Source organism: Microtus ochrogaster, chromosome 21 (assembly GCF_000317375.1).
Source record: "Microtus ochrogaster isolate Prairie Vole_2 chromosome 21, MicOch1.0, whole genome shotgun sequence".
Classification (NCBI taxonomy): Eukaryota; Metazoa; Chordata; class Mammalia; order Rodentia; family Cricetidae; genus Microtus; species Microtus ochrogaster.
The window spans coordinates 32,304,793-32,330,718 of NC_022022.1; the positions used below are offsets into that span (position 1 = coordinate 32,304,793).

Below are 25,926 nucleotides of genomic sequence, written 5' to 3' on the forward strand. Positions count from 1 at the left end.
CTCTCTCTCTCTCTCTCTCTCTCTCTCTCTCTCTCTCTCTCTCTTCCTCTCTTTGGTTTTTCAAAACAGTTTCTCTGTGTAGTCCTGGCTATCCTAGAACTTGCTTTATAGACCAGGCTGGCCTTGAACTCACAGAGATCTGCCTGCCTCTGCTTCCTGAGTACTTGGATTAAAGGTGTGTGCCACCACTGTCAGGCTCATTTGTCGTTTTAATCAGCTAAGTATTTTGAGTATATTCTGTATGCTAGATTTGTTTATAATGCCTTGTTTCATAGGAATGACTTAATGCCTTTTCAATTCTGAATAAATCATCTCATGATGGCTTATTTTTAACTACAGTCAGCTCTCATGAGGTTATTAAGTTAGGTGATACACTATCAAACACAGGAACTGTTTGATAATACTCTCATTTCCATATCTACTCATTTTTCCTGTCAGTATGAAATAAGAATCAGCTAAATCTCAACTAATGTCCCACTGTACTTTGAAAGAATGTGAGAAGGGTGTCTCTGGTTACTATAGATCACAGTTCATTATTGAGAGAGGTCATGGGAGGATCTCCAGCAGAAGCCAGAGTATGCTGCACGCCGCCTGACTCCATTGCTCATGCTTAGTTAACTTTTTTATGTGGCCCAGGACCAGGCTTAGGGATGGAACTACTCACAGTGGGCTGGCCCCTTCCCCACCAATAAACCATAAGACAATTTCTCATAGATCTGGCCACAGACAAATACCATCTGGGCAGTCTCCTTATTGATCCTTCCTCCCATAACCCTGGGCTATGTCAGCTTGACAGCTGAAGCTAACTAGGGCAGTATTGGTGGATTACAGCTCTCAAAACACAACCTTCTCTCTGGAAAGACCGTATGCTGACCTCAGTAGTATATGTAAACACTGCTTCTTCAGTCCTCTACCAGTGCTGCCAACAAATGGTATTTAACTCATGTTTTACGTAGTAAAAGATTCTTGCCAATAAATGGAATTTTGCTATCTAAATTGGTATTTTTTTATTACCAATAGAATTTGACATTTGTTGGCATCTTTTGGCCGTTTGGGTTATTTTGCTTTGTGTTTGTAAATTATCTGTTCATGTAAAACATGTTGCTTTCCCAGTTTTCAGAAACAACAAGTATGTCATCTGAAATGCTGCCAGCAACTCTTGAGACGCCTAACATGGAGAGAAAGCCAGGTGTGAGCGAAGAGGAGGGGCAGAAGCCAAGACTAGACGCGGGGACTGAGCCAGTATCTAAACGACAGATGAAGAAGCTGCTGAAGCAGAAGCAGTGGGAAGAGCAGCGAGAACTGCGCAAGTACGTACTTCCGAGCAGGCTGCGGCTCATTCAGCAGCAGGTACTGCGCAAGTGCACTGCACAAGTACTTCAGAGGAGGTTGCACCTCATTCAGTAGCGGGGTGTCGGCTCCTGTCGGTAGCTGTCTTCATTAAAACCAAAGCCATGAAAAACTAAGGTTATGCGTGCTATGAGCCAACACTGAGTTGCTGTTAAAACTGCACGTGTTTTGAACTATGACTTCATTTTTTGCAATACTGATAATGTTAGGCTCAGCGTCTTTTCTCTCCTTAAACTGCCTGGACAGCAGGACACCCGTTGGAATAGCTGAGACAAGGGAGCCCACATCTGTGTCTTAGATATGGGTTAAAACAACAACACAGGAAGGTCAAACATTGGCCCGACATAGATGTGGCTAAAACAGGTTATCGTGAAAGCATCTAGGCTATAGCCATTGTCTAATGTCAAAACTTATAAGAGAGTAGAAAAAGTTAGTCTTTTATTTTTGTTCATTTAGTAAATTTAGTGAAATTTTCTTTTAGTATTTCTAATTATTGAACCAGATTATTGTTTTAGGGGATGAGTTATGAAAGTAAAATTCTTCATAAATCTTTAAGTTTTTCATTTTTTTGTTTTTTTAACTCTTAGGTTTTTCTTAGGCATAGTATAGTACCAGTAATGAAACTGTTGAATAATATATTTAGTTATTCATTAGAGAAAGGTTTATATTGTCGTTACAAAGTCATTTCCTCCATGTGTAGTTATTGCATGCAGTAAATAAAGCAAATAAAGCTGCTATCTGATTCTTGTACCCACAGAAGAGGTGTTTCCTAGAACCATGCCTGTTTACAAACATGATCAGTCTTTTCTTTAATTAGAAGTCTTGTGAATGTCTAAATAAACAAATAACAAAATGTTTTGTTTACAAATTTTAGGGAAAAACGAAAAGAAAAGCGCAAGAGAAAGAAATTAGAACGGCAGTGTCAGCTGGAATCCGGCTCAGATGGAAGTGACAGGAAGCGCATTCGAAGAAACGTGGTTCACAGCAGCCTCCGCCTTATCATCGACTGTAGCTTCGATGATTTGATGGTGTTAAAGGTATCACACGGTTCCTTTATCTGAACTAGGCTAAATCACTCTTATTCTCATATGTAATATTACAGATGTATTAAACTGTATCTTAAGTTTTTCAAAATTTCTTATTCCTAAATTAAGAGCTTTGATATGTATATGCATATTTATGTATATGTACAGAGGTTTCTGTCCCATCTGGTCCTGCAGCCGTTCAGACCCAAAGAAATACACGGAGGCCTACATTAATTATAAACTGGTTGGCCTATTAGCTCAGGCTTTCTTATTAACTAATTCTTTTTTTTAATTGATTTTATTGAGCTCTACATTTTTCTCTGTTCCCTTCCCTGCCTCTCCCCTCCCCTTCAACCCTCTCCCAAAGTCCCCATTTATTAACTAATTCTTACATCTTACATTAATCCCTAATTCTTGTCTGTGCTAGTCATGTGGCTTGGTACCTTTTATCAGTGAAGCATTCTTACCAATCTTACGTCCTCTGTGTCTGGGTGACAGCTGCAGACTGATTCTTTCCTCTTCCCAGAATTCTCCTACTCTGGTCGCCCCACCTGTACTTCCTGCTTGGCTACTGGACAATCAGTGTTTTATTAAACCAATACAAGTGACAAATCTTTACAGGGTACAAGACCATTGTCTGACAGTACTTCCCCTGCCATTTTTTTTTTCAGAACAAGAACTCTGAATCTAATCTCCTTTGTTTAACGTTTTCCTGACCATTATCCATAAGAACTTGAAACCAAAACACTCTAAACAAAGACAAACATCCATAATTCATTTTTTTGGAATGTGGGCATAGTTTTCTAGCTACTTCATGCTAATTGGGAGCATTGGTAATCTTATTCAGACCTAAAGAAAATTTAGGAATATAGTCAAGTCCTGACCGATAAATGAATCCACAACCTTTCATTTCCTGTGGGAACAAAAGCAAATCCTCTTCTCCAAAGTAACATATCTTTTGACTTAAATTTTGAAGTCAAAGCATTTTCAAAATATATATGTTGGATTAATCAGCAGCATTTATAATCAAATGTCTTTTAGCAGCTGTTGTTCCTTCCCCAGCCATCAAACAATTCAAAGAGAACATAATAACATACGGATCCAGACTCTCTGTGTATTTTCCATCTTTACATGGCTTTATTTTTAAACTCTACTTCTTTTATTTTTAATTTTTGGTTTTTTGAGCCAGGGTTTCTCTGTGTATCTTTGGCTATCCTGGAACTCACTCTGTAGACCAGGCTGTTCTTGAACTGACAGAGATCCCCCTCCTTCTGTCTTCCAAGTGCTGAGATTAAAGTTGTATGCCACCACACCCAACTACTCTTTCTTTCATCTTTTTTTTCTTTCTTTTTTTTTTTTAAAGAATTTTGTCCTTTTTCTTTTCTCTCCCATGCCTACATATATTTTTAAACACACTATAAACATTTTAGAGGTTTTTTCCACCTGAATCTATCTTTACTATATACCTCTCTTTTTCTGACCACATGAGTCTTTAATTTGCTAAGCAATATGGCTAGGATTAAAACCGTGGCTTTGACTGCTGGATCCACCCCATTCCTTAGCTTTCTGAGAGTCTAGCTTCATGGCGGAGGTACTTTATTGCCACAACTCTAGAGTTTAAAGGTTTCTGCCAACAACCAAGAAACATGCTGTCAGCTATTCATAAACACTATTGTTGTGTTTGGTGTTGGGGCCTCTTCAAAGCTGCAAGGTTTTTTAGCTAAAGCTGAGTCAGGAAGCCTCTCTTAAATGAAACACACTTGCCTCTAGCAAATAGAGCCCACCTGAGAAAATGCTAGTGCTTAACTCTGTTCTTTTGTGTCTCGACTTCCTTCCCAAACGTTCTCAGGTTTTCAGTGGATTTGGTTGTCCATGTTGGTGCTGTTTTGCTGGTGTTGCATAGGACCCAGGTTTGGTTCCCAGCATCCATGTGGTGGCTCACAGCCATGTGGAACTTTCAAGGCATCTGACCCTCCTCTTCTGGCCTCCAAGGCACTGCATCTTCATGGTGCACATACATATACCAAGCGTGCAAACACACATTTTGTTTTAAATGTTGAATTTTACCAGTGATACTGGGGTAAAGCGTGGAAATAGTATGGTCTAGAAAGAAGGTATTTTTGTTGTCTGTTAAGACAGCGTCAACGAGCATTTTGAATAGATAGAGACTTTAAAGGACAGGACACGTTAACTTATAGCAATTTTATCAGTATGTAGGAAAATCAAATGAAAACTATCATAACAGTGGTACTTTGAGACAAGGTTTTTCTGTATTTACCTAGCTGTTCTGGAACTAGCTTTATAGACCAGTCTGGCCTCAAATTCACAGAGATCTGCCTGCCTCTGCTTCCCAAGTGCTGGGATTAAAGGCATGCACCACCACCTCTGCGGCTGCCTTTACATTTTTAAAAAAAGTTTTTGCCTACCTAGCCATTCCTTCTGCTTATTCTATTCCTGTAATACCACAGAATGGCCTTAGATGGTTTTGATAATTCTGTTTTTTAAATTGTGCTATTTTGTAGGATATTAAGAAGCTCCATAAGCAGATTCAACGTTGCTATGCAGAAAACCGACGAGCATCACATCCTGTGCAGGTGTGTATGAAAGGTGAAAAGAACTCAGTTTTCCTCTCCCACGACAAGAGGCATGGATTGTTCCAGCTGCGCTTACCTGAGAGAGAGTCTTAGAGGTTTCTTGTATCACCACTCTTGTACATTTTAGTGTCTGCTCACTGCTGTCTAGTTGGGTGTCCTTGTTTTAGGGCATGTGTATGTTTTCACACCAGTTTCTCAGCTTTGGACTCCCCCAGCTGTGGGGAGTGGGAAAGGAGGGGAGGTAGGCTGCCCCTGTACTCATGTGTACAGCTGGGCCTCTTAGCAGTGTGTCTGTTTTACATTTCCTTTTGAGTCACTGACAGTTCTGAAAAGGATTTCTTAAGCTTAGTTTAAGTGATGGTGGAGACTTTTTGACTGCTGTTGTGACTACTGCCTCAGAGATGTGACGAGCCAAAGAGCTGCCCAAAATGCTGCACTCGTGTGTGTGTCTCACCACATGGGGGCAGTGTGGACTGTGTTTTCCTGTAATTCTCCACCTATCTCAGTGACAGTCTTTACCTTTTTTTTTTTTTTTCTTCACAAGGCCCTCAGCATCCTTGATTCAGCTGTAAAATGGGTGTCAGGGAAGGCTTTACAGCAGCAAAACTAACAACTATAATAGCAGCAGCAGCACCTACCGGGGAGGTGGATGAGAACTTGATCAAGGGGGGGGAGTTTGCAGGGTGGTCCTCAATGGCAGAGAGGGATGAAGAGGTGCTGGGATGCTGCAGCCAGTGGGTTAGCACGTGTCCTTTCTACCACCTATTCCAGGGGTGATCACAAGTTCTTTTTTTCTAAATCAGTGAAAAATATTTTGCCTTCCATTGGTGATCAGATGAGTGATGAGGGAAGTAACATTTTGAACTAATCGGATCATTTTCCTTCTTTTTCTCTTACCAATTGCTCATCAGTTTTATTTGACAAGCCATGGAGGTCAGCTGAAGAAGAACATGAATGAAAATGACAAAGGATGGGTCAACTGGAAGGTAGTGGAGCAGTCCTCTCTCATGTGATTCCTCTCTCATGCTGCTGGAAGGCCTCTGTTTTATCTAAGTAAATGCCGTGCTTCAGACCTGTGTGCCATTACATCCGTGTCTAGAGTTACACAGGGAGAAGCGGAGAGAGAGAATGACGTGTCTGCCAATTAGTAATCACTCTCATAAGTCATGTCTGTTAGTTTAGAGCTACTTCCTTATAAGAGAAATATCTCTTACTCTAAAATTTGAGTGTCTCTACATCTAAATCCAGTCACCAAACGCGGCTGTAAACTCCTCAGATGTGAGCTTCTGGCTCGTGAGTTGGCGTGTGCTGTAAATGTGAGATACCTGCTGGATCAGGAAGGGGGGGCGGGGATAGGACATGGGCATAGTGTGTTAAAATATGTTGAAGTTAATTTATCTATTTTTTATTTTTATTTTTTACTTTTACTTTTCTAGCAGATTTAAAATTTGTTTGTGATATATAATTTCCGTGTTCTAGGTTTCTGTAAAAATGTGGTCAGCTTGGCTTGGTACCGGTGCGGCTAGCTTGGCTAGGTGCAGATGCGGCAGCTTGGCTGGGTGCAGATGTGGCAGCTTGGCTGGGTGCAGATGTGGCAGCTTGGCTGGGTGCTCTTCTGTTGGGAGGAGTGCTGTGCTGTGCCTGTACATGTTTGCTTACTGTCAGTTTTCAGCTCTCGGGGTCCAGCTTTCTCTCCTAGTGCCTACTAATCTAATAGCTGCATTCATTAAAAGCATATAATATGGACATATGCAAGGTTACCCTTAGCAAGTCTTTTAGACGCGTGTCTCTTCTATGAGATAATGAATACATTATAGTTTGTGTCTTGCCAAGCTTATATTTACACCCTTCTTTTCTAGAGAAAAACAGATTCAGTGGCATCTGGTTACTCAGATGCTTCTTGAGGTCACTGTTAAGTGCAGGAGTCAGGTTCATCGCATACTGTGTCCAGAAAAGGAATTATATTAATCAGTAGCATACAATGTAAGTGTCTGCGTCAGTGGATTTTCTTTAAGATTATTGTATAAAAGTCAGGGTCTGGTAACATCGTTCAGGCGATTCACGTGACTTGAAAAATCCAGGCTGGCAGCTCTTACCCAGTCTTGTATCTCTGAAGTGACCGTTTTGGTCAAGAAGCTTTCAAGTCTGTCTCCTTATAGAAACAGACACATTCAGTTGATTAAGCTGGCAAGCGTTTCCTTCTGTTGATTCACGTAGGAGATGAAATCGGAAAAGGCATTTCTTGTCTGGAGAACACTGTGGTCAAGAAGGCAGGAAAATACATTCTTATTGTTTGCTGTTGGAGCAGAGATAAATGAGAAAAATGGGCTGGTGCCATAGTCAGGAAAGAGTTCCTAAGTTAAGGAGTGTGGCGTTGACCCTCCAGGAAAGGGCTGAATAACGGCATGTGACATTTGAGGACCGTAGCTTGCCGTCAGTGTGTGGGATTAGTTAGGGACCGAGGCCCCGACAAAGAAATAAGGTCAGTAGAGCAGTCAGTGACCACTGTGAGGTGAGGAATTGGTTATGAACTTTAAATGCTGTTCTAGCAATAGCCTCTCGGACTCTCAGATGCTTTTGGACAGGTTTCTCTTGGGAAAAGAGGATAATTATTTTTAGTCAGCCTTCATCATATCCTGCTAATATTATACACTCATTCTCTTTTTCTTTTCGAAGGATATCCACATCAAACCAGAGCACTACAGTGAACTCATAAAGAAAGAAGACCTGGTTTATCTGACGTCAGACTCTCCTAATGTCCTGAAGGACTTAGATGAGTCAAAGGCCTATGTGATTGGAGGGTTGGTGGACCACAACCATCACAAGGTACTGTGCTCTGCTCTGCCTCCGTCTGTGCTTCACAGTGACAGAGCCCTAGGAACGAGCACCTGTCACTATGGTGGTGACCTAAGCAAAGCAAAGGGCTTCACGTTGCCTTCTTGACCCACCCTGCAGCTCAGGGAGCTCAGTGCAGTTGTTTTCTACGTTCCACACGTGCAGGAACAAGGAAATGAAGCCTAACGTCGGCCATGCTAGGTGGCAGAGCAGATTATTGGAGATGACGGATTGCTGCCGAGCCTGCGTGTGTATGCTGCGCTGTGTTCCTACGGGCTCTGGTGCTAATGAAGTACTAAGCCTTTGAAGTTTTTATTAATTTTTTAAAAAGTTGTTTTTACCTTATATATATGAATGTTTTGCCTGCAATGTGTGTCTGCACCATGTGCGTGCCTGATGCCCTTGAAGGTCAGAAAATGTCATGACCTCTGGAACCGGACTTTCAGAAGCAGTGAGTCACCATGTGGATGCTGGGAAATGAGCCCAGTCCTCTGCAAGAGCAGTTATCTCTCCAGCTCTGTAGTAGTTTTTAAATATATGATTTCTCCAGTTATTTTTCTCTCCTATCCTCCTTTCCTCACCTCATGTTTTTGTGGAGATAAAAAGTGGCACAATTCCACTTTCTGACAAGAGCGTTATTATATGCGTACTCAGTTCATTCTTTCTTTCTAAAGGAATATTGTCAGCACAGTATATGAAGGAACTGTGTGTTCTTCGGCAGCAGTGTGTATATCCAGTTTCTGCCATGTCATGGGTGACCACATCTGCCTGTCCAGCAGTGGTTGCACAGCTGTGAAGCACCACAGTGTAATATGGCAGAGAAACTGAATTTGTTAAATCGTAATCTTGAGGTTGCCAGGTGTGACTTGGCATTGTGTGAGCAACTCTAGAACATCAAAGGAACCCTGTCTCCAACCTTTCTGTTGTTCTCAGTGGAACAGTCTAGCTTATAATTTATGCAGATTCTCTGCTCATGTTGTAATAAGCTAGTTTTCTCCAAAAGCCCCTGGCTCCTCTCATCTTTAACCCTTCCTCCAATATGCTAAGTACTTGTTGAGAAAATTCAGCTTACACTTCCTACATGGCCTTCTGGGAATTTTCATCTGGGATAGACATAGACTTCAAGCATTTTATGTTTGAGAAAATACAAAATTCCTATTTGTTTTTTAGTTGATGGAAAGGGAAAATAAACTATAAGGACAGTTGAAATGCTTTTCAGTCAGGATTCCATTTCACTGCTGTTCTTGTGCCTCAGTGTGTGACTGAAACTGAACTTCCTTTATACACTTTACTCTCACGGAAACAGTGATGGTGTTTTCCTCTGAATTCAGTTGGAGAGTTTAACTCTGTGAGGAATGGGGCTGGGGCTGGGAAAGATGAGAAAACAGACCCGCTGGGATTCCTTGTTCTGCCACTGAGAGGCTTCTAACTGCTGGGAATGCCGTTTCTTCTCCTCTGGGAAGTGAGGTGGTTAGACCTGGGTCCTCTTACTGTCAGGACTGGAACCCACACGCTCTTCAGATAATGTTGTCTACACTGAAGTCCTGCAAAAGCCCTACACTCTCACAGACTGCACAGCATCTAAGTCCCAGTGTTTGTATTGCAGGGACTCACGTTTAAACAAGCGTCCAGTTACGGGATTGAACATGCCCAGCTGCCTCTGGCCGACTTTGTGAAGATGAACAGTCGGAAGGTCCTGGCAGTCAACCATGGTAAGCCGCAGAGGTGGCTGGCTGAAGGGGAGCTGAGGGAGCTGGGAAGGAGACCATGCATCTCCCATTGCGACAGTAGGAAAGGGAGACCGGTTTATTAGAAATAGGGTGGGAACTTTAGGGATTTTTGAATCTACCAAAGTGTAAAAACAACAAGCTCTGATCTCGTGATGTGCAGATACTTATTAGCTTATGGGGTGCTTCCTCTTAGATCTTTTCCTGTGGCGGGTCTCTCAGCCTTGCTAATCCGGGGACCTGTCCTTCTGTGCCTCACTTGATCATAGTTTTGATGAAGCAATTGATTATTAGTGATCATGTGATATTCCAGCCACTAAATAGATAATCATGTAATCATTCTCCCATTGTTGAGTATTTTAAACTTGGATTGATTTTTTGAATAACACTGTGATATACCACTGCTTAGATATAATTCATTGCCTTAAGTTTTATTTAAATTATAATTAAAATTTTTTGAGGCAGGGTTTCATTAAGTTGACCAGGTTGGTCTTGAACTCAGAAATCTGCCTGCCTCTTCTTCCATCATGAATGTTGAGATAAAAGGCATGTGCTACCATGATACCCAGCTTCAATGATTTTTTTTAAAAATATTTAATTTATTTATTTATCATGTATACAATATTCTGTCTGTGTGTATGCCTGCAGGCCGGAAGAGGGCACCAGACCTCTTTACAGATGGTTGTGAGCCACCATGTGGTTGCCGGGAATTGAACTCAGGACCTTTGGAAGAGCAGGCAATGCTCTTAACCACTGAGCTATCTCTCCAGCCCCTTCAATGATTTTTTTAAGATTTATTTTTAATCTCTGTGTATGAGTGTTTGACCTGCATGTATGTATGTGCACCAAGTGCATGTCTGGTGCCTGTAGCGGCTAGAAGAGGGAATTAGATCCCCTGGAACTGGAGTTACAGGTAGTTGTAAGCAACTATATGGGTGTTAGGAAATGAACCCCAGTCCTTTGTAAGAGCAGCCAGTGCTCTTAACCACTGAGCAATCTCTCTAGCCCCTTTAGTTCATTTTTTAAAGGAACAATTTTAGTCAGTACACAACAGTTAAATACTTTTCATGTAATAGGCTTTATAGGATTAGAAAAATGAAATTATTTATTCAAGGACAAATTTATTTGAAAACCTTTGTACTTAGTGGAAATTACTTGTCTACAAAATTATCTAGAGAGCCCTCTCATAGTGTGGTGAACTTAGGGATGGCATGGTTTCCTTTCTACTGATGTGAAAGCAGAAGACTCCTTGGAGTGATTCTCTGTAGGGAAGACAGAGGAGATGCAGTTGAATGCCCAGCATCTGTCTTCCAGCTGTCTGTTAGTACATAGAGATGGAGAATAATGGGACCTCAAAAGGTCCTCTCTTGATTGTAATGGACAACCAATCTAGTAAGTTTCTAGAGCTTAAGAACTGACTGAAAAAAGCTGGAAAGAACATAAAGACTAGAGAACTGTGGTGCAGTTTGTCCCTGGTAGCCAAAAGGAGGAAGGAGGTGGCACAATTAGTAAAAACCCAGAGATGAATATTGGGGGTTAACCTGAAGATCAGAAAAGCAAAGCAGCCAGCCACTGACTCTTACCTCTACCTCAGAAATGGCGGTCCTGCCTCCAGGAATCTCAGAATGAGATTGAGCCTGAGAGCTGGCTCCTCCCATCTTATATTCCTTTCTAGGGCTAGAATTAAAGGTGTGCACCACTATCACCCAGTTTCTATGGCAAACTAGTGTAGCTACTGGGAGTAAAGGTGTGTGTTACCACTGCCTAGTCTGTAAGGCTGACCAGTGGGGCTGTTTTACTCTCTGATCTTCAGGCAAGCATTATTTATTAAAATACAAATGATAAAATCACTAAAGGAGGAGGTAAGAACTTGGCAGTAACTAGGACAAATCAGCACACAGCACAAAGGTCCCATTGTAGACAGTCTGCAGCATTGTGGTGACTGCGGTTTGTCCTTGTTGCAGTGTTTGAAATTATCCTGGAGTTCTTGGAAACAAGAGACTGGCAGGAGGCATTTTTTACGATCTTACCCCGGCGGAAAGGAGCTGTTCCTGCACACAAAGGCTGTGAAAGCTCTCCTCAGGACCAGCAGCCCCGGCCAGAAGGATGGGACAGTTCCAGCGAGGGAGAGCATTGCGGGAATGACCCCGACTCACCACAGAAGGAAGAGCAGGGCCAGCAGGGCAGCCCAGTGTCCTCAGTGAGTCCTGTCCCTCAGTGACCAGCCTTCCCTTGCTGTCCTACACTTTAGGAGAACCCAGAGAGGGTGGTACCACCAAATTCTCAGACCACAAGAAAATCCATTTTCTCTCATCACTGTTGTGGAATTTGAAATCTTGTCAAGAGTCAACGATAATGAACACTCTAAACACCAAGAAAGGATTGTTTGGTTTTCTGTTAGAAGACTTAAAGGTATCATTTCAAAGTTGTTTTAAGCCTCAAATCAGAGTCATGGAGAATGTTACCGTAGTCTTAGGCCTTTATTCTCCTTCGTTCGCTGGAGCATCTTCTTCAGAACGTGCCTTCTGACCTTCAGCTTTGTTCGTTTGTGTTCCCATCAGTGACTGTTTGTCTGATTCTATTGGAGCAGATCTCATGCGCGTTCTGTGTGTCTACTACAATGTTGAACTCGGAAGGCTGCCCTTCTGTCTGTAACTTTTGTGTTCAGTATGGTTCTTTCTAAGAAATAAGTTAATTCTAGGAGAAATACCAGCTGTTTGCTGGTCACAGTAATTCATTCATTTTGGGTAGTGGAAGCCATTCTTGTTCCTCCCTTGTGAGGCCTTCTCATACTTCCGAAATAATCACAAGAGCAATCTTACATCCCTTAATGACAGTAATTAATTCAGTTACAAAATTAAATTTTTTCTGACTAGATTATTTTACAGTATTATTTTTGAAGGATCAATTTGTCTTTACCCCAGTTTGAAGCAAAAAGTAATTATCTTTTCTTTCTATATATTTTTCATGTAAATAACATATATCTCCATATATGTTAGCTTTTAAGGTGAATATTGTGTATCTGCCTCCTACTATACTATCCTAACTAATGTAAATGTGTGTTTCTATAAACAACATAAGCATACAGGAAAATGTGCACGTTTAGCTCTTACGTTTTAGTCCACGATTACAGTCCTGTAATCAATGTATTGCCGTGGAATGGTTGTGTGGAATGCACTAATGCCCAAATCCAAAATTAAAGAGGATTTTGGAAACTGATGAGGAGGGAACAGAGGGGAGCTGCCGAGCTTCTGCGTGGTAATCCCAGAGGAGTGTATGCACAAGTGCAGCGGGAGCTCCCAGTTTATTATAAAACGTGTGTGTGTGCTAGCATCACACTTAGGTGCAAGCCTGTCTGGAAGACTCAGTAGTGATGTTCACTGTCTCTTTTTGTTGCTTTTTTCTTAGTTATCTGTTGTAGCTAGTTATTTCAAAGTCTATAAACAATGGATGTAAATATCCACACTACAGTTCTGAGAGAATAAAGTTCATGTTGTTACTATATTGTCCAAGGTTTGTATTTTGTGAGAGTTCCCTGCGCCTGTGTTTGAACACTTGCTCTCCCCTGATAACATTGTTTTGTAAGCGTCGCCTGTGCCCATGTTTGAACACTTGGTCTCCCCTGATGGTGCTGCTTTGGAGGTTGTGGGAACTTTGGGAGGTGAAGCCTTGCTGGAGGAAGCGTGTCACTGGGGGTGGGCTTTGAGGGTTATAGCCAGTTCTATCCTTGTTCTGTTCCCTTTGTTCAGGTAAAATGTGACAGGTGCTTCCTAGCTGCCAGGCCAGTTAGGCCTGCTGCTGGCCTGCCCTTCCCCTGCCTTTTGTCAGGGCATTCTGTCATGCAGCCAGAGAAGAGTGACTACTCCATGCCTCCCACCGATTCTATATAGAATAGAACCCTATTAATTATAGACCATTGACAAAAATCTTAATGTGCCTTTTCTCTCACTTTTTTTTGTATGGCAACAGGTAAGCAATAAAAGGAGAAAAGAACAGGTAGAGATGACTTGAACTAGTGGGCACAGAGAGCTAAAGTAGTCAGGGAGTGAACCAACCCATGGAGATATTCATTACCAAAAAAAAAAAGCTAAGTAACTGGAAAGAGGAAATCAGACCTGAAAGTAATCACTTTCCCCTTGGAGCCATCTTCTCAGCCCCCAGTGATATGATCTGTATTAGTCTGGAGAACAGGCCCAGTGTGATCTTTAAAAGAAGCAGGCAAGAGTGTCTGACTGATCCATTATAAGAAGTGAACTACTTGTTTGGCTATGGTTCTATTTTAAGATAGAGGAAAGCCATGAATGAAGGGGTGTGGATCACCTGTAGGAGACAAAAAAAACAAAAAACAAAAAAAACCAGACTCTTCCCAGAGCCTCCCAAAGGAAAATTACTTCATTTTCATAATAGCCCATTCCACATCTCTACCTCCAGAATTATGATAAAATAAAATCGTGTGGCATTAAATCACAAAGTTTGTAATGCTTTGTTACAGCAACAGTAGAAAATTTAGTGCTTTCCTCTGGTCTAATTCTCTTTGGCCTGCTGGGTACAATTGGCAGTGATACCCTTAGATGATTATTGAGCCACAAGGTAGAAGGATCCTGGGCCTCTCAATCAACAAGCAATGCAAAGGGATCCACTGCATATGAACATTAGCCCTGAACTCTTATGTAAGAAATAAACCCTGTTATGGTTGAACCATAGCATGTTACAAACTTTTACTAAAAATAATAACTGTGGCCCAAAAAAGTTAATTTAAAAAACACAAAAAAATCTATATTGATTATTAACATTCACCATTAACACTGTGTGGAAATAAACTTTCTGGCTTATGAATTAAGGATAATTTTTATACTTTTTTTCTTTTTGGAGAGGAGATGAGAATTTTTTCATAATAGATTCCAAACATAGGAAAGTTTGGAATCTATTAAACTGACTCAAATGTTAAAATTCTTGAGCAATTTTCCCCCACTCTGGATTGAGATTCAGCACTCAATTCTGATTATGATTATGGATGGCTTTCTGGTATTACCTCTATGCTTAGGTACTACTATTAGTACAGGGCAGGAAATGGCATTTAAATAATATTTCTTTGATGTGTATTAAAACTAAATACAAATAGAAATAATGTCTTCATTTATATTTATTTCTAGCATTATATACACGTGTTTTTGAGACTTACATGTGCCTCCATATGGAGGACCGTTCAGTTATTTTTAAAACTATTTTGGAAGTTCTGTCAGTGTGAAGCTCGTCTTTGTGAAGGAACTGGCCAGTGCTCATCTACTTTTGGTGTGGTTAAGGGGTAGATTGCTGTTTGAGTGCTGTGTCCTTGCACACTCCTCACTGACACTGGTTTTGCTGATCCACTGTCCTGAGTAGTGGGCCTGAGAGGAGACTTCGGGTTGCTGAAATACTCTGTAACAGGTATTTTTGGCTTGTTTCTTCTTAGAAACAACTGGGTCTCAGCCCCTGAAATAGGAAAAAAAAAAAAGAATAAGACTATAATTGAGAGACTGAATATAGCTCTTGCCTTGTTTTATTAGTGAGTGGTGTGGGGTTAACAATAGAACGAACATGAAGGTTAGAGATTCAAAATCACTCCAAAGTCATAACAATCTATCATTTGTACCACCTTCACCTTCAATGAGAGAATTGTGCTAACATACATGAACTGTTTTCTCACTCTTAGAGGTTATGGTGAGTGTTGTAGACTATTAGTTAAAGATGTGTTCTATTTATGCTGGGGAACATTTGTTTAATGATACAAAGATGTGTTGTATTCTTTTATGTTGCATTTGTTTAAATGTGAAGCTGTGTTGCTTTGCCTGCCTAAAACACCTAATTGGTCTAATAAAGATCTGAACAGCCAATAGCAAGGCAGAACAAAGAATAGGTGGGGTTGGCAGGCAGAGAGAATAAATAGGAGACATCTGGGAAGAAGAGGGGAACTTGGAGAAACAAGACAGATTTTCTATTTGAGATCTGTAGATATACATGACAATTGCTCTGTAATCATCATTAATGTGTTCTTGTTTTAATGCTGGGAGCTACAAACCTCCAGGGAGGCCACTGTTGGAGCATTCAGGACCAATGTAGGCTTTCTATGATGATTGAATCTCTCTGGTCTAAACTGCAGGCTGGTACTGAGCTTCTGATTGGGCCACACTGGTTTTCAGCCGCCTCATAGGATACCTATTTGTGACTGCTGCAATTATATTTTTTTTTTTCTGATTGGTATTCTTTATGGTAAAATCATTTAGGTCCATGACAGTTAAGCTGAGCAGGGTAAGCCAGGGAAGTTGCTGTCTCTGTGTGGGTCAGCGACCCTTTTCAGAGAATGGGTGACTACCTGCAGCCCCTAATGTCCAGCTGTGTTGATTTTCAGTGCTTGGTCCCAAAGACAATGCTTTTTTTTTTGTCAGATTTATCTTATGCAAAATTGAGCAGAAGGACTTTAGAAGGGTGGGGCTGAACACACCCTCACAGCTTTTCTTTTTTTTTTTAATTTTTTATTAAGAAAAAGAAAAAAAAAGTTTCTGCCTCCTCCCAGCCTCCCATTTCCCTCCCCCTCCTCCCACCTTTTTCCCCCTCCCTCCACTCCTCTCCCTCTCCAGTCTTTTCTTGACTCTAGGGGCATCTGATGCCCTCTTCTGGCCTAGCAGTTGCAAGAGAAAACAAGAAAGTGTGAAGTCCGGGCCTGAAAGTCACTCCTAAGCCTCACGGATTGTCCTTTGAAAGCTAAGATCCTTAGCAACCGTGTCCCTAAGTAGTCAGTACCTACTGATTTCCTTATACCGTATGCAATCACCACAAACTACTTACCTTGTGAGACTGCCCTATTGCCTTCAGATCCTTGACTTGACTTTCTAAATCAATTGGAGAAATAAAAAGAATTTGAGAGATAGCAACAGACTATAGTGTCAGCAAGCTATTGGTGTCTAAAACACGCTGTTCCAACCTTGGTTTAAATTATGTACCAATGACTACTTTTGTGGGCCTATAATAAGCCACTAACTAAGAGGAAGTTGTCAGCTCTTACCAGGCCCTACTTTCTGACTTCACAGAAACTTTAACAGGGCAGACAGTTAAAATGTATACTTTTAAAAGTGACATTTTTTAATATTATTTCCGTGACTTGACATTTAATCCAAACTTTTATTTTAAACCAACAGAATTTTCTCCCCCAGCCCTAACACACATTCCTTCAACATGTTATACATGAATAAATATACATGTGTTTCTTTTGTTTGTTTGTTTGTTTTGCTTTGGAGACAGGTTCTTGCTATCTTGTTCAGGCTAGCTTTATATTTTAAATGTTCAAACTCTTGCTCTAGTCTCCTCGGCACCGAGATTACAGATGTTTACTTGGTGCCAGAGAATTGTCTGTATTCTGTCAATCATGTTATAAATAAACGCTGATTGGCCAGGCAGGAAATATAGGCGGGAAAACCAGACAGGTTAAGAAATACTGCTCCTAAAACAATTCCCAAATGGCTTAGTGATTATTTTCTCTCTGAAACTTTCCAGGAATATATCAGTGAAAATCAGTTGAAGTGATTTTATTTTTATCTTCATTGCTTTACATTTAAATCCATGCCTATATAATACTAGCATTTAATAAAATATACAAAGTATGTGTAACACTAATAATAGTTTCAGACTCTTTTATGGTTTATATGCTAAAAGGTTTTTAAAGCCCTTGGAGCTAGAAAGATGGCTCAGTGGTTAAGAAAGCTTACAGTTTTATAGAGGACCCAAGTTTGGTTTTCAACACCAAGAGGCTCACAACTTCGCTTGACTTGGCTATAGGGGCATCTGATGCCCTCTTCTGGCCTCTCTGGGTACTGCACTTGTACACACACACACACACACACACACAATTTTAAAGTAACCTTTAGAAACCCCTTTAAAGCTTTATATTTTCTTAGATCTCTAGATATACTTTACCATTAGAGGAAAGGGAATTTCTTCAGAAGAGAAAGGTTATTAGCTATAGGACATACCCTCTGCCAAAACAGAATTGAGAACAACTTTGTTATTATGTGTGAAAATGAAAGAAAACAATTACATATGTGTGGTCTCTTAGTAGGTAGAGTTGAGACTTAAAACCTCAGCATGATTAGAAGTTGAAAGCTAAAACAAGAAAGTGTCTTTCTGTACAGAGGTACTCGGGGTGACCTCCACGTTTAATCACCTGAATGGCTGGTGTCCGTCCCTAAGTCTGGTCAGCACTTTCGATTGTGCAGGCTTATTTTGCATCGATTTGGCTGTGGTGGGTGTTACAGTTATGGATTGCTTCCTGAGCTCTGCCATTGGTTCTGCTGGGGTATTTCTTCCATGCCGAGTCAACAGGTTAATCTCAGATAGTTCAGAATGAACCAAAGCTGATACCCACTCCTTTTCTGATTGGGGGAAAAGAGGTTGGAGAGCATGAAAGCTGCTATTGTTGTATTGACCAGACGTGCAGGGTTTACCCCTTTTGGGTCAGTAATGGGTTCATTATTGCACCGTTGTACATTTATGTAACTTCAGTTCATTCTTTTTCACTCCCTTTCCCCTCCCATCTCTCCTGCCTACCTCTTGCTGGTCCACTGTGTACTATGCATGGATGCTCTTGCTTCCACCCCCCCCCACACCAATATACACACTTACCTGAGTAATAACATCTTTTGTAAATGTGTGTAATTTATTAAATGTCACATTCTCTTAAAAGCCCCCTCCATAGAAAATTGTCCCTAAGCATTTTGTAATTAAAAAGTACTTTTGAACTCTATGGCAAGCTACTATTTTTCCAAAATGCCTCCCATTCTCAGAGAGTGCTCCACACAATGACATCACCTGTCCAGCATCCCCTGGGAACATGTTCCAAAGGCAGATTCTTGGGGCCTGGGTAGGAGGTTTTGGCTCAGTCTGATGATCAGCTTGTTTAAGAAGAGCTAATGTGTGCTGTATGGATTGCCCTGCCATGGTATCGGTATTTTAATGACACATACCAGGGACATCCCAAGAGATAACAGGCATTAGCTAAGATTAAATCATTATAGTTATTAGGATTTGAAACATGGAAGGCCATGCTGCCGTCATTCACACCAAAGGAAAGAAGCAAGTTTATGTTCAGATTTCACAGTAGTCCAGAAGTGTTCATGGAGAGTCCTGGGATATGAATCATGGAGGAGATGCAGAAACCAGCCTTAGCTGAGAAGTCATGTGCTGTGGGATACATTCTTCTACATAGTAAAGATGTGTCGCTCGTGTTGGTTTAATAAAATGCTGATTGACCAGTAACCAGGCAGGAAGTATAGGTGGGGCAACAGGACAAAGAATTCTGGGAAGAGGAAAGGCAGAGCATCAGTCACCAGCCAGACACAGAGGAAGTGAGATGAGAATGACTCTGAGAAAAGATACCAAGCCATGTGGTTAAACATAGACAAGAATTATGGGTTAATTTAGGTTGTAAAAGATAGTTAATAAGAATCCTAAGCTAATAGGACAAACCGTTTATAATTACTGTTGTTCTTTTGAGAAACTACAACTCCCAGACTCCCCCTGGACTATGGTTGCCTGTGCGCACACCTGCGCGCAGGTGTGGGATATTCTTCCCAGATTGCCTTGTGCCCCCCGTTAAAAGGCAGGGCCACACGAGGCCCCTCTCTCGTCCTGCCTTTTCCTCGTGTGTCCCACATCCTTCGCCCTTTTGTGTTTCCCTCCCCCATTAAAGTGGACCCACGTGGGAGCCGCCGTGTCGTGTCTGTGTTTGTTCCGCCATGCGTGTCTGTCCTGTGCCCCGTGTTCAAGAAGAACACCCCTGACCCCCTTTTATTATTTTTTAAGAAGAACAATTACTACAAGCCTCTGTGTCTTTCTTTGGTACTAAACAGCTGTGGGACCAGGTGGGACCGAAATGGTGCCCAAACATTTGGCAAGAATTTCCACATAAAGCCTGAGAAAGCTTAAAAAATAGAAAGATTCTGGGCAGACAAGAACAGAGTCAAGTGCAGCTTCTTGGTAACTGTCTTTACTCCCATGGGCTCTGTTTGCTAGCAGCAAGCAGAGGTGTGGCTCCTTTAAGAGAAGCTTCCTGACTCAGTGTTAGCAGCAAGAACTCATAGCTCTTTAAAGAGGCCCTGCCACCAAACACTTAAATGGTGTTTATGAGCAGCCAGCAGCATGCTTCTTGGTGGTGGCATGGACCTAGAAACTCAACAGAGTTGTGGCAATAAACAAGTTCCTGCCAATACTTCTGTCATGAAGCTAGACTCTCAGGAAGCCAAGGAATGGGCAGAGCTAGTTACCAAAGCTGCAGTTTTAATCCTAGCCATTCTGTTTAGTTTCATATGGTCAGAAAAGATACAGTTATACAGTAAAGATAGATTTGAACAACAACAGCAAAAACCCTCCTCTAAATGGTTTACAGTGTGTTTAAAAATATGTAGGCTTTGGAGAGAAAAGAAAAAGGATAAAGTCCTTAAAAAAGAAATAGAGTAAAAAAAAAAGCTATGTAAAGATTGAAAATACACAGAGTCTGGATACTGTATGTTCTTGTGTTGTCTTTGAATTGTTTGACTACTGAGGAGAGAGTGACAGCTAAAAGACATTTAATTATAAATGCTGCTAGATTAATCTAACCTATATACTTTAAAAATGCCTTGACTTTAAAATTTAAGTCAAAAGATATGCTACTTTGGAGAAGAGGTTTTGCTTTTGTTTTCACAGGAAATGAGAGGCTATCGATTCATTCTTGCTTAAGAAAAATAAGGTTTGATCAAGGAAGACTCCCCTGACATATCTCCAGTGGGAATGGATGGCCCAGATGATCCAACATTTTGGAGCACCTTTGTTGCAGTTTCCTCTGAGTTCTACATCCAGAACAGTCTCAAGACTGCTGACTGAGATGAACAATCCTCACAGAATACTCCAGACAGGACTTGACCATAATCCCAGATTTTCTTTGGGTCCCCATAAGATTATCAGTGCCCCCAATCAGCAGGAAGTAGCCTAGAAAAATGCACCCACATTCCCCAAAAATTGATTATGTATGTTTGTCTTTGTTTAGAGTGTTGGTTAAAGCTTGTGAGTGGAGACTGTTTGTTTGTTTTCCAGTTGCCCAGATCCAAATAATAACACAAAAACTGTATCAATTACAGTTTGGCCAATAGCTTAAGCATATTTTTAGCTAACTCTTACATCTTAAATTACCCCATAATTCTTGTCTATGCTAGCCACGTGGCTTGATGCCTTTTCTCAGTGAGGCATTCTCATCTTGCTTCCTCTGCATCTGGGTGACGGCTGCAGAATGAGCCTTTCCTCTTCCCAGAATTTTCCTATTCTAGTCGCCCTGCCTATACTTCTTACCTGGCTACTGGCCAACCAGTGTTTTATTAAACCAGTAAAAGTGACAAATCTTTACAGGGTATAAGACTATTGTCCCACAGTACACGTTGTTATGGATAATGGTCAGGAAGAAAAAAAGGCTAAACAAGGAGATTAGAATCAGAGTTCTTATTTTGAAAAAAAAAGTGGGGAAATGCTGTGAGATAATGTTCTTTTTTTTTTTTGAGATAATGTTCTTGTACACTGTAAAGATTCATCACTCATATTAGTTTAATAAAACACTGACTGGCCAGTAGCCAGACAGTATAGGTGGGATGACCAGACTAAGACAATTCTGGGAAGAGGAAACACAGAGAGTCAGTCACCAGTCAGACACAGAGGAAACAAGTTGAGAATGTCTTACTGAGAAAAGGTACCAAGTCACATTGCTAAACACAGGCAAGAATTATGGATTAATTTAACTTGTAAGAAATAGTAATAAGCCTGAGCTAACAGGTCAAACAGTTTATAATTAATACAAGCCTCAGTGTGTTTCTTTGGGACTAAATGGCTGTGGTACCACTTGGGACAGAAACTTCCATCTGCATACATGTTTCCTATTTTTGTACTAAGTTTAGTTTGAGATACACTAATTGTTTGATGATCCAAATGCCCAACATAAATCCAGGTAGGTATACAGGCTTACAGGGACTCTGGGGAAATAATTTTGCCATATTCATTTGCAAACCTCAAGTATGAGTCTTCAGTTTGTCACATTCATCAGGTCAGAGCCTGCAAATGCTCATTTTAACCTTACCTTTGGAACTTGCATGAAGCAACCACTGCAGAACTTCTGCCAGAGAATCAGTATGTAAAATGTCACAGAGCTTTGACAGGATCTGCCAGGGAACACAAAATTAGGAAATAAATGGCACCAGGCTCATAAGATTTCCTTCTCTTTCTGTAGAATTTCATCTTCCCAAATGTCACTCTAGGTACATGATACTTGGGTCTGTTGGGCTCTAGTTTGAGAACTCCGTTTCCAACAGCACCAAGGGGAGTCTGTGAAAACATCGCCAGTCCAAGTGGTGTTTGCTGTTTGTCAAGCCATGGTGTTTAATAAACCATTCTCTTACTTTTATCTCCTGGTCCAGATAGTTGGGTATGCTCACAGTGTTTTCATTCCCATCCATCTTGGTGTTCATCACTGCTGATGACAGTGAGCCAGCAGCAGAGCACATCCGTGGAGCCGGTAGTGGCTTTTTGGCTTTAAATTCATCCTATATCAAAGAGACAGTATGATTGGCATGCATTTTTGCACTTGTAATTTCTATATAAATTAACGAGAAGCACTTAACTTTGCTTACATTTTAAAATTACATTTATTTGGCTCTCTCTTTGTGAGTGAGTGTGTGTGCGTGGTGTGTGTGTGTGTGTGTGTGTGTGTGTGCATAAAAGCAAAAACGATGTTAATAATTTTGAGTGTCCTTTAAACTCTACCAAACATTTGTGTCCAGAGATAAAGCCGATAGTGACATATTATTGACTTTGGTTGAAATCATTAAATCCCTTGATGAAACTCAAGATAATAATTTAAACAGTGAACATGAAATGCTTTTGCGTATGGTCGTTCCAGGCAGCAGTCAGTTCCGATCACATGAAATTTGTGCTGCACTGGGAAGAGTCATTTTACCACCAGAAGGCAGGGAGAAGATTCATGCTTTGTCTTAAAGAGGCTTCGTTGTGTGAGCTGTACAATGCTATCCTCTTTATTAGCTGAATAGGAAATAAAAAAGCCGGTTGTAGGGTGGGCTGGAAACACAGTCCGCAGCGTAAGCAATGGCAACAACAAAAAAGTACGGGAACTTTGAGTCCAAAGTGCTACAAGCAGCCTTGGGTCTCAGTGCTTGCTCCAGGAAAGGCTTTCCAACCGCCCTCAGCTGTGCCCAGTATTGACCAACACACCAGGCTAGTGAGGAAACGAGTCGGCTGGACTTGGCCAGAGCGACAGAAGAGCTTTTAGCTGCTGGCAGTCGTGAAAGCAAGGCTGTGTCAGATTCAGACCCATTCTTTATGAAAACTTCTCCTACGTACACTACTGCTGCCCTCCAATTTTCTCACTGAACATAACTGAAATATCTGGTGGGAATTTTAAAGAATGAAAGACTCAAAATGTATACACATCAAGGAATTAACAGGCCAAAAGTAAGCAGGAAGTAAGAAACATAAGCTCATGAAATATAGTAGACATTTTTGCCTTGAGATCGCTGTATGATAATGAAAAATAAAAACTTTTCTTTTTGACTGCCTGAAACTGTCTGAAAGACAGATCTCAAAGCTCAGAGCACACTATGTTAATAACCTAAAAGAATCACAGTATCATCTCAAATGCTGAAAAATTGCTTGGCGAAATTTGCCCTCCACCTAATGGAAATAGAAGGAAGCCCCCTCAGTCATGTATGGGCATCCAAACAGAGAGAACCAACATGTACTTCAGATGGGCAGCCTGGATACTCTCTCTCATGAGCATCAAATGTAAGGCAAGGCAGTCGGCTCCCACTGTTTCTAGTTAACACTGCACCAGCGGTTTGGCCACCACAGTAAAACACAGCAGAGATGGGCAGCATACAAATTTGAAAACATAACAAAAAATTAGAATTTAAGCCTTGCCCAAAATAACATTTTTAAAAGAGATCTTGAAACAAAAAGGCAGGGTTCAGATTTAAAGAAAACATCTGTAAAACACTTGTAGTAAAGGATTCACATAGACTGTAGGAAGCTTTCATATCACAATCACAAAGAGGTCAACAACTCAACTTCAAAGACAGGCAAGAGATCTGTACATCCACATCCTATAAAAGGTTACCTAAATGACCGGGAAGAAGATGGAACTGGTCATCTTCATCAGTTATGAGAAAAAGTCAAAACTAAAACCATGCAAGGAAAACGCTACTACACCCGGATCAACCTTGTGTGTCTGTGTTTGTTTGTTTTTTCTCCTTTTTCCTAATTTTCAATTTGTGTGTGTGTGTGTGTGTGTGTGTGTGTGTGTGTGTGAAGGCAGCAGTCAGGATTCAGCCTCCTTCACGCTAGCATGACAAAACACGAGTACACTTCATTTCTATTAGCTAAGAACGAAAACCAATCATTTACTTTCCAGGAGGAAGTGGAGAAAGGGAACTCTGCCAGGTACTAAGGAAATGGAAAAAAGAAAGCAACTTCCTTTAAAATGTTGACACTAAACCACTGTTAAGAGTCAGTTATTGTATTTGTGGGGACTGACCAGGAAGTACACGAAGACTTGTGTGTTCATCTTAGCTTTGTGAAAATGTGGACCTGGCCCAGATGCCCTTCAACACGAGCCTGGGGTCATGGCTGTGAGACAAGCAAGCCCTGAGTCACTTGGCATTCAGAAGAATCAACATAGCCAAGGAGTGGATCTTAGAATAATCTTGCTGAGTGAAACCAGATTTTGAAAGAAACTTGTATGTGGCCTCATTGACATAAAATTTAAAAGTCTGTGCCACCATCGTCATTTGTCTTTGATAGGGTGGGGCTCCCGGGGAAACCCTTGGAGCTGCTTACTCCTGACTCGGTTCTACTTTGCCAGTGGGTGTAGATGTCCTTGTCAAAATCCATCTAATTGTGCCTTTGGGATATAAACATCCTATATCATAAAGCTATACGTTAATAAAGCTGTAGAAATATTGTGAAAGAGACTTCTCAGAAGGATTGTAAAGCAGAGAAGTCTACTAGAAGTCAGGCAGCTGCAGACACCATTGATTACAAGTCAGTTAGTCAGCTGTAGGCAGCATTGATTAGAAGTCGGTCAGCTAGCTACAGACACCATTTCTTTACCTTCTTAATCACTAAGGGATTGTCGATGGAGGTTTTGAAGCATTCATTGGTAATTTTACATGGCTCTGAAAGAAATTAGAGAAATATTTAAATATCAAAGGAATTTCAATACATGCTTTAAGTATTAGTTGCTGAAATAAACTAGTCTATCCGAAGCTAAATTAAGATCATCTCGGGCCTATGTGTATATAAAAGGAAACTTGTGATGGAAAAGTGTACTATAATAACATTATACAAGTGCATTTATGTTTTGAGAAAACTCTGGCTCTATTCCCAGTATGATAAGATGAAGACATATTGCAATCTAGCCTGCCTGCCTTCCTCCCTCCATTTCTTTCCCGTCTCCCACCTCAGGCTCACACCACTACCCAGGCTGACCTGTGATACTCCTGACTCAGCTTCTCAAGTGAGTAAGACTGCGGGTCTCTTTTAGCGCCCTGGATATCCAGTTTAATTAATGCAATTAATTATATTATAAAAGTAGACTCTTACGGTATGTTTCTTATCCATGTGTCTGTCACTTCTGTTTAATAGACAGTTTGTGTGTTTTGTTTACCCTAAACACAGAAGATATGCACTGGGTTGGAATTGTATTTTTTATTTTATTTGTTTCTCAGCCTTAAAGTGGCATTTCATTTGTGTTTTAATAAGTAAAGCTCGCCTGAAAATCAGAGAGTAAAACAGCCTCACTGGTCAGCCTTACAGACCAGGCAGTAGTAACACACACTTTTAATCCCAGTAGCTACACTAGTTGCCATAGAAACTGGGCTGTGCATGCCTTTAATCCTAATGGTGCATGCCTTTAATCTCAGCCCTAGAGAGGATTATAAAACAGGAGACAGCTCTCAGTCTCAGTGTCATTTTGAGATTCCTAGAGGCAGGATCACCATTTTCAGACTGAAGTCGAGGTAAGAGTCAGTGGCAGGCTGTTTGGCTTTCCTGGTCTTCAGGCTGAACCCCGGATCTGTCTCTGAGTTTTTATTAATCATGCTTCAGCTTGACATCAACCACAGCTTCTCTCGGCTTCCTCTCTACTTAGTGTGTGTGTCCTCTTGAAGCCTTGCTCGTCTACCAGAGCCGTGGCTGTGCACCGTTTCTTCAGCACACAATCCCTGTAGTAGCTAAATTCACCAGTTCCGTCTGAAGAAAGATTGTTACCTTCGGATAATGAACCCAGTGTCATGGCTGGTGACCATGTTCAGGTAATGAACACAGTGTCATGGC

General features: G+C 41.0%; 2 protein-coding genes across 4 annotated transcripts in view; one reads left to right on the forward strand and one right to left on the reverse strand.

Moving 5' to 3' along the window:
- The window catches only part of Trmt10a (tRNA methyltransferase 10A), a 15,513-nt gene extending 2,491 nt beyond the window's left edge, over window positions 1–13,022 (forward strand). For 2 of the 3 annotated variants that reach the window (XM_005357340.3, XM_013350006.2), the window contains exons 2-8: window positions 1,114–1,310; window positions 2,225–2,387; window positions 4,898–4,969; window positions 5,881–5,955; window positions 7,646–7,795; window positions 9,411–9,516; window positions 11,496–13,022. In XM_005357340.3, coding sequence (XP_005357397.1) covers window positions 1,132–1,310; window positions 2,225–2,387; window positions 4,898–4,969; window positions 5,881–5,955; window positions 7,646–7,795; window positions 9,411–9,516; window positions 11,496–11,752 — 1,002 coding nt within the window. In that variant the 5' untranslated portion in view covers window positions 1,114–1,131 and the 3' untranslated portion in view covers window positions 11,753–13,022. The remainder of the gene's footprint in view (window positions 1–1,113; window positions 1,311–2,224; window positions 2,388–4,897; window positions 4,970–5,880; window positions 5,956–7,645; window positions 7,796–9,410; window positions 9,517–11,495) is intronic. The other variant, XM_026783873.1, reaches the window with a different exon arrangement.
- Window positions 13,023–14,659: 1,637 nt separating this feature from the next.
- The window catches only part of C21H4orf17 (chromosome 21 C4orf17 homolog), an 18,175-nt gene continuing 6,908 nt past the window's right edge, over window positions 14,660–25,926 (reverse strand). The window contains exons 4-9 of the mRNA XM_005357341.2: window positions 24,703–24,767; window positions 21,981–22,124; window positions 21,662–21,743; window positions 17,729–17,936; window positions 16,357–16,400; window positions 14,660–15,003 (exon numbers count right to left, since the gene is read on the reverse strand). Coding sequence (XP_005357398.1) covers window positions 14,771–15,003; window positions 16,357–16,400; window positions 17,729–17,936; window positions 21,662–21,743; window positions 21,981–22,124; window positions 24,703–24,767 — 776 coding nt within the window. The 3' untranslated portion in view covers window positions 14,660–14,770. The remainder of the gene's footprint in view (window positions 15,004–16,356; window positions 16,401–17,728; window positions 17,937–21,661; window positions 21,744–21,980; window positions 22,125–24,702; window positions 24,768–25,926) is intronic.